Source organism: Epinephelus moara, chromosome 5, assembly GCF_006386435.1.
Source record: "Epinephelus moara isolate mb chromosome 5, YSFRI_EMoa_1.0, whole genome shotgun sequence".
NCBI lineage: Eukaryota > Metazoa > Chordata > Actinopteri > Perciformes > Serranidae > Epinephelus > Epinephelus moara.
Genome location: NC_065510.1, coordinates 28,257,658 through 28,264,326, shown reverse-complemented (window position 1 = coordinate 28,264,326; position 6,669 = coordinate 28,257,658). Strand labels below are relative to the sequence as shown.

The window sequence follows — 6,669 nt, the reverse complement described above, 5'->3', positions numbered from 1 at the left end:
GGGGGTCCCCACTCGATATGGTAAACGAGTATGTGTGTATGGAGTGTATGTGTTACGCTAGAAGAGTCAGAGTTTGGGACGGAGTCTTTTACACCCTGGAGTGTTACCGGAGTTTCTGGAGTGCTCAAATAAACTGGCCTTTTTCCCGAACGCTCCTCTGGTCTCCTGCTCGTGAGGGATTCATTACAATATCGTAACATGGTTTAGATTTCTAAATAAACATTCACCTCGGCGCTAGATAGACCTACTCCGGGAAAAACTCGTGCGTAAGGCTTTTTGTCCCTACGAGGCCACCGTCATTTACCCGATGGGAGGGGTGAGCGAGTGAGCCCTGCAATCTAGAATTTGACCACTGATGTCACTGTTTTCAACCCATTTTACACACTGGCCCTTTAACAGCCGCCAAAGTATGTTTGGCCACCACGCATTTTCGCACCACACAGGTTTTTTTTTAACATCTCTCTTCTGTCTGTTCCCCTGTCGAGTAGTGTTTCCCTCCTGTTAAACATGCTTCCTGTAGTGCCCCACCTTCATGGTTGGCTCAGATTTAGGTAACCTAGGTGGAAACACTCTTGGTATGTCTCTGGCACGTGAGCTGCGTGATAGTTGGTCTAATGGTCTTGTCTATTTTCTCAGTGAGCTGTGAGCAAATCTGGCAAGAAAACACACTTATTATCTATAATAAATGATGGAAAGGATGTGTTATTTAGGCTATGATAGAAATGTTATGTCCCATGCTTGCCACACCTTTTGATTTTCCTGCCTCTCTCCCCGCTGTTCTCCTGGAGTTTCAGTTCCCCTGATTTTTACCCCCACATCAAAGCACATCAAAGTATTGTGTCAACGGTCACACACACTTGTTTGTCACACGTAGTAGATCATTTTCGTGCCAGCAGGTATATTTCACACCTGTGGGAAACACTGTATTTTTATGCATAACAGTCTTCCCTCTGTTTCTGTCTTCTTCCCTCCTCAGCTGGCATGTTCATGGGCCCCTCACAGATGCAGTTTCCTGTCCAGGCCACTGGTGGTTATCAGGCCTTCCCTGGCATGGGCACGGCCATGCCGCCTACAACCGTCATGGGTGCCATGATGGCTCAGAGCGGGGCAGCCATGATGGGGCCCAGTCCGGGCATGATGGTTGGGATGACGATGCCTAATGGCTTCATGGGGAATGCGCCAGCCACTGGTGTGATGGGCATGGCACCGAGGATGATGGGACCACAGGGCGGTGCGTTGCCTGCGGGCATGATGCCTGCTCAGGGCATGTACGCCATCCAGCCTGGGCAGCAGGCTCAGTGGAACATGGGTCAGGTATGGAGAGACATCAAAGCTCTATTGCTTGCATTTTAAGATGTTATTTAAAATGCAACTTCACACTAAATTTTGTTTTGTAAGGTTGTGTTCAAGTGTTTGTCAGGTGTGATTAGTTTCACCCAGCTGTGATGATGCATTGCACAACAGTACATTGTGAAGGGTGTTACTGTACAGGGTGTGGACAGAGCATCCAGCAGCCTCCAGATGGCAGCACAAGCAAGTCTTTAAAACAGGAGCTGTGCCCCAAATGTGGCAAAATGAAGTACTCTCTAAACAGCCAGATCGCATAAAATGAAAAACATAATTTTGAGTGTGCTGTTAAAAGATGCTCTTACTCTACAAGGCACAAAAGAAATGGATGAGATACTCAGAGTGTTTGATGATGAAACCGCACCAGGAAACTAAAGATAAATATTACTTCTTTGTAAAACATTTTTGTCTCTGTAAATTTAGTTAGCAAGTGATGTATTATTTTTCTACAAGTATAACAGAGTTAAGCATGATGATTTGTTTACATTAATTGCAAAAACGGTACCCTCTAAGGATTATTGCATGATAAATAATGGGGGTGTAGATTATAGTGGCACTGAAAGCTCAGCACACTGCAAATTAACAAATACGCATGCAAATAAGACACAACACAAGCAAATGAAGAAAATTCCCCAATTTAACAACTCGTGCAGCATTTACAAAACATCCTCATCAACTTGATGACACAAAAAAAAAACAATAAGACGACACATGCACAGCATTGCAATACACAACAGAAAGTGTCACTAGGGGATCCTAAAAAGTGATGCACACGGCTGGGACATGCTTGTTGCCATGGTTGGATGCTTATGAAGTTACTGAAGTTGGTTATGTGTCATTGTGATCACGTGACTCACATATCATAGCACACATATAATAATAAGTAAAAGTTTGATGCTAGGTTAACAGCAGATATTTGCAGTAACATCTGAATCCTGCATTCACAGTGTTAAAATGTTTGGATTTTTTCCAAGAACACTGACATTATAACTTCATAATCCACAAACAGCAACAATTGCTGTGCGCTCCAGAGTCCAGACACACATCACTTTTTGGTGCCCCATGGAAACTGGATACCTCTCGCAGTACTTGTTCTAAATGCTGCACATTAATGTCAAGTTGGTTTTTCTTGTGTCGTCAAGTTAATGAAGATGATTTCTAAATACTGCATGTGTTGTGAAGTTTCTTCATTTGCTTTTGTTTTGTTTCCATGTGTTTTCTCAATTTGCAGTATGTTGAGCTCTCAGGGCCACCATAGAGGATAGTCTGTAGAACTGCAGTAGTCTATTCATGACCTCTAGAGGGCAGAAACGAGACACCAATGCAAGCCAGTAAAGGGTGAAGTGAAATGTGGAGGTGATGGAGGGGGAACTTTGTTTGAGCTCAACTTTTGACTGCAGTTTTTTTCAGAAGCATACTTTCACTTCCATATTTCCTAGTGAGACTACAGAGAACACAGACTAGTGTCATGGGGAAGTCAGATATTATAGATTTCAGTCCACATTGTTGTGCTTTAGCGTTCATACAGATCTCTTCAACTTCCTCAGGTGAATCAACAGATGTCAGGGTTGACTCTGAACGGTGCAGGTGGCCAGATGGCCTTCGGCCAACCTCCGTCAGCTATGGGTGGATGGGCCGCCACTGGATCGGGCCAGACTCTGAGCACACAGCTATGGAAATGAGCCTTCGAGCGGGTTGATGGACAGGCAGAGTCAGAGTCGAGGCTGCAGAAAGTGCAAAGATATATCTTGTGCTTCTCTGCGCCTCGCTATGAACTGATGCCCATTTCCATCACGGACCAGCCTTCAGAACATGAAAATTGTATCTCCTTTTTTTCCTTCTCCCTTTCTCTGTCTCTCTTTCTCTCTATTGTGTGAGTGAATTGGGAGTCATACAGGATTACAGCCTGGCAGTTTCTGCCTGTCGTATGGTTTTTGATCATAACTTTTATTTTCCTTTTTTGGAAAAAAAAATGACAAGGAAACAACAGTCCCAACAAAAATGATATCGACATATCAGAAAAGCTGCAGGACCAGTTACACAAGCTTTTATTGTATCACTGTATCATTATAATAATATAGAACATTTAAATGAATAGTATTTAACGGGAGACGATAAGACTATCAAGTCTGTCAGTACTGCTCCCAAATGTACAGCGCTGTATAACCTTCTTTTAAAGTACTTGTGGTTCCCCTATAAAAATTAAAGTGATAATAAATGACTCGATGCGTCTTTTATGATTCAAGTGCAGTTGCAGTTTTTAAAGGCACAAAATAGGGGTTTGGTTTGTTTAAGGTTTGGTTTTAAACTGTTCAAAGGTCATTAGAGGACCTTGACCTATATCTTAAACTTGTCAGAAGTCAGCTGTTTTTATATTAATTATTGTTATTTGCATGTGTAACAAACTGAACAGAGGGAATAAATAGTGTGTTTTTTATTTGATTGCAAGTATAATGCATATGCAACATTCAGAGCATTAGTTATGGTGCTAACAACTATGTACTGATATATTGGAGTGATGGTGTCCTGAGCAGAGAATGAAGTTACACTTCCTCTGTGTACGTTGTAATCTGAGTTTATCTGTAGTTTAAGGCTGCAACTAACAATTATTTTTATTGTCAATTAATCTGGTGATTATTTTCTTGATTACTTGATACTCGTTTCCCAAAGCCTAACATGTAAAGAAAGTAAAGAAACCAGAAACTTTTCACATTTAAGAATCTGGAATCTCAGAATTTTGACTTTTATTTGTTACTACTCAAGCCGATTAATCGATTATCAATGTAGTTGGCAATGAATTAACAGTTGACAAGTTCTACTTTGGTTTGTTTTGGTAAGCTGATCCAACTGTGTGTGCACGTTAGTGAATGAGTATCCCACTGATTAGCTCATCCCTGCCCTTTGCACTGTGTTTTGGGATGGCGTCATCGTAGAAGCCTAGCACCCCAACAACTGGTTCTCCTCTGGTTAACACAGTTAGTTCTGTCAGTTAGCACTGTTGCCTTTGTTTAGCCTTGTTTATGGAGTTAGCACTGTTAGCTGCGAGCCAGCTCAGCCACCTCATGCTGAGATCTGTGTCCAGACAACTGATTCGCTCTGACTTTCTCACAGTCCCTTTAAAGGAGCTCTATGTGAGAGAGTCAGAGCATATCTGTGTATCAAAGGTTGTCTGCACACAGCTCTCAACATGGAGGTGGCTAGCAGCTTATGATGCCAACAGTGTGGTAAGTGCTAATATCAGCAACTGCTGACAGAAGTAATGGTGTTAACATTGGGGGGCACAGGAGGGTGGGCGCTACGCTTCTTTGCCGCTGCCGTCATGATATCACTCTCAGCTCAGGGCACCATTACTTCACTATATCTTTACATAGCTAACAGTGGTTTGCTGCTATATTGATGCTCCGAATATCATGAAGAGCTCCTTTAATCATGGCTGTAATTTAGACAACAAAATGTTTGTGTAGTCAGTGTGTTGGTGGGGAATGTAGCTCAAACTACTGTTCAAGAATGGTCTTACGATCAGTGTAATGGCTTCGTTTAGTGATAATCCTGCAATAGGAGGAAATGTAACCTGCAGAGTAAAACCTTATCCAGCTTTCTACCAAGGTACTGAAACTAACACAGTGTGTTACACTGCATTTTGTATGTTGTGAATCTGAATAACGGATTCATTGTTAAACAGGAACAATGGATAGGACTTCTTCCCTTTCTTAGTCACAAGCAGATAAAACATCCACTTTTGGAAAGTGGTGAAAATCTGCTTTCCCTCATACTGTATAAAGTTAAAGAATACAGAACATATTGGTTAATGAACAAAGTCTATACATAACAAAATATATTTGTGAGATCTAACCAAAAATTGGAAACACAACATGAAGCAAACTGTCTACAACATCTGATCAGTCTAATGTCTAATGTGCAGCTTCTGAAGGTTTATTGGTCAACACAGCCATGTCATGCTGTGACGTTAATGGAGTTTCTTCACTGAAAACAGTCCATTACTGCTCCTGCCCTCTAGATGGCAGTATTGTCATGGGAAAAAAGACAGAAACACTTCGCAGCATGAACATGATCACAGAATTGATTTGCAGAGCTTGCTCTTAGAAGTGCCCCCAGGCTGCAATTTGACACCATTACATACTCAGCACAGATAGTCGCTGTAGTCAGTGAATACTTCTTGACCTGAGGAGGTTTTCTGCCTCTTAGGGTCAGCTAATGTCAGAGTTACTCACTTGTTTACTCTTGTTGAGTTGAGTAGTCTACCATCATTGGTGCCCCTGCTAGCAGTCAGCCCTGTCTCACTTGAGTTTAATATTTTTGTAAGGCCTGGTTCTTAAACTTAACACAAAACTCCACAGCTGATTCAACCTTTTTTGCTACAAACACAATATTTTCAAATGCAAATAAATAGCTATATTTTAAATGCAGCTGTCCGTAAAGTGTCTAAAAACATCCTTACTGGATTTTTCCATCAAACATGAGAGATGTCAGCAAAGTCTCAATAAACTCCAGCGTATTGAGACAGTGAATCTGTTGATTTATGATGTTCATTTTGGAATGTGCCAGCATATATTGAGACATGATAAACAGCTGTGTGGTTTTGGCTCTGACAAGGTGCAGCAAATTATTCTGTCTTGTTGACTATGTGACACATTCATTTGTAATCCTCATGCTGGGAATGAATTACTGTCATTTAGGATCATTGACATTGCACATTAGGTAATCTGTGCCTGTCTCCTTCAGAATGGCTGACTGAGTCATCCTCCCTGGGGACACATGGCAAACATGACCTCAGTAATACTGGGTCCCAGTATATTGGTACTTTTAAAAAACACTAATTAAAACAGACCCTGTGATAGTCTGGCGACCTGTCCAGGGTGTACCCTGCCTCTCGCCCAGTGTCAGCTGGGATAGACTCCAGCCCCCCCCGCAACCCCTAACAGGATAAGTGGTTATGGAAAATGAATGAACGAATAATTAAAACAGAAACAAATAAACAATGACATAAAGTCATCAGGAACAAATGGATTGATAGAATAAAGCACCTGTGAGATGTGATGACAGAAGTATGGGGTCTGGGGTCAGTAGGATGAGGAGGCACAGGAAACCAGCAGTTGGTGGCAGTAGTGCATTAACTATGAGAAAAGGGAGTTGCCCAGTTCAGTGTGTGGCTTAAATGACCTAAATCTCAAAATGCTGTTTGCTTATCGTTCAGTGCCAATATGCATCCACACTTTTAATTTCTGTCTTTTATTATTATTTATTCATATGTAATTTGTAGTTGCTCTGGTTACATTTATTGACTGAAACATCTCACTTGTT

General features: G+C 41.6%; 1 protein-coding gene across 1 annotated transcript in view; it reads left to right on the top strand.

Annotated features, from left to right (window-relative positions):
* The window catches only part of LOC126390634 (stromal membrane-associated protein 1-like), a 12,030-nt gene extending 8,462 nt beyond the window's left edge, over positions 1-3,568 (top strand). The window contains exons 9-10 of the mRNA XM_050045027.1: positions 977-1,314; positions 2,895-3,568. Coding sequence (XP_049900984.1) covers positions 977-1,314; positions 2,895-3,029 — 473 coding nt within the window. The 3' untranslated portion in view covers positions 3,030-3,568. The remainder of the gene's footprint in view (positions 1-976; positions 1,315-2,894) is intronic.
* The last annotated feature ends 3,101 nt before the right edge of the window (positions 3,569-6,669 follow it).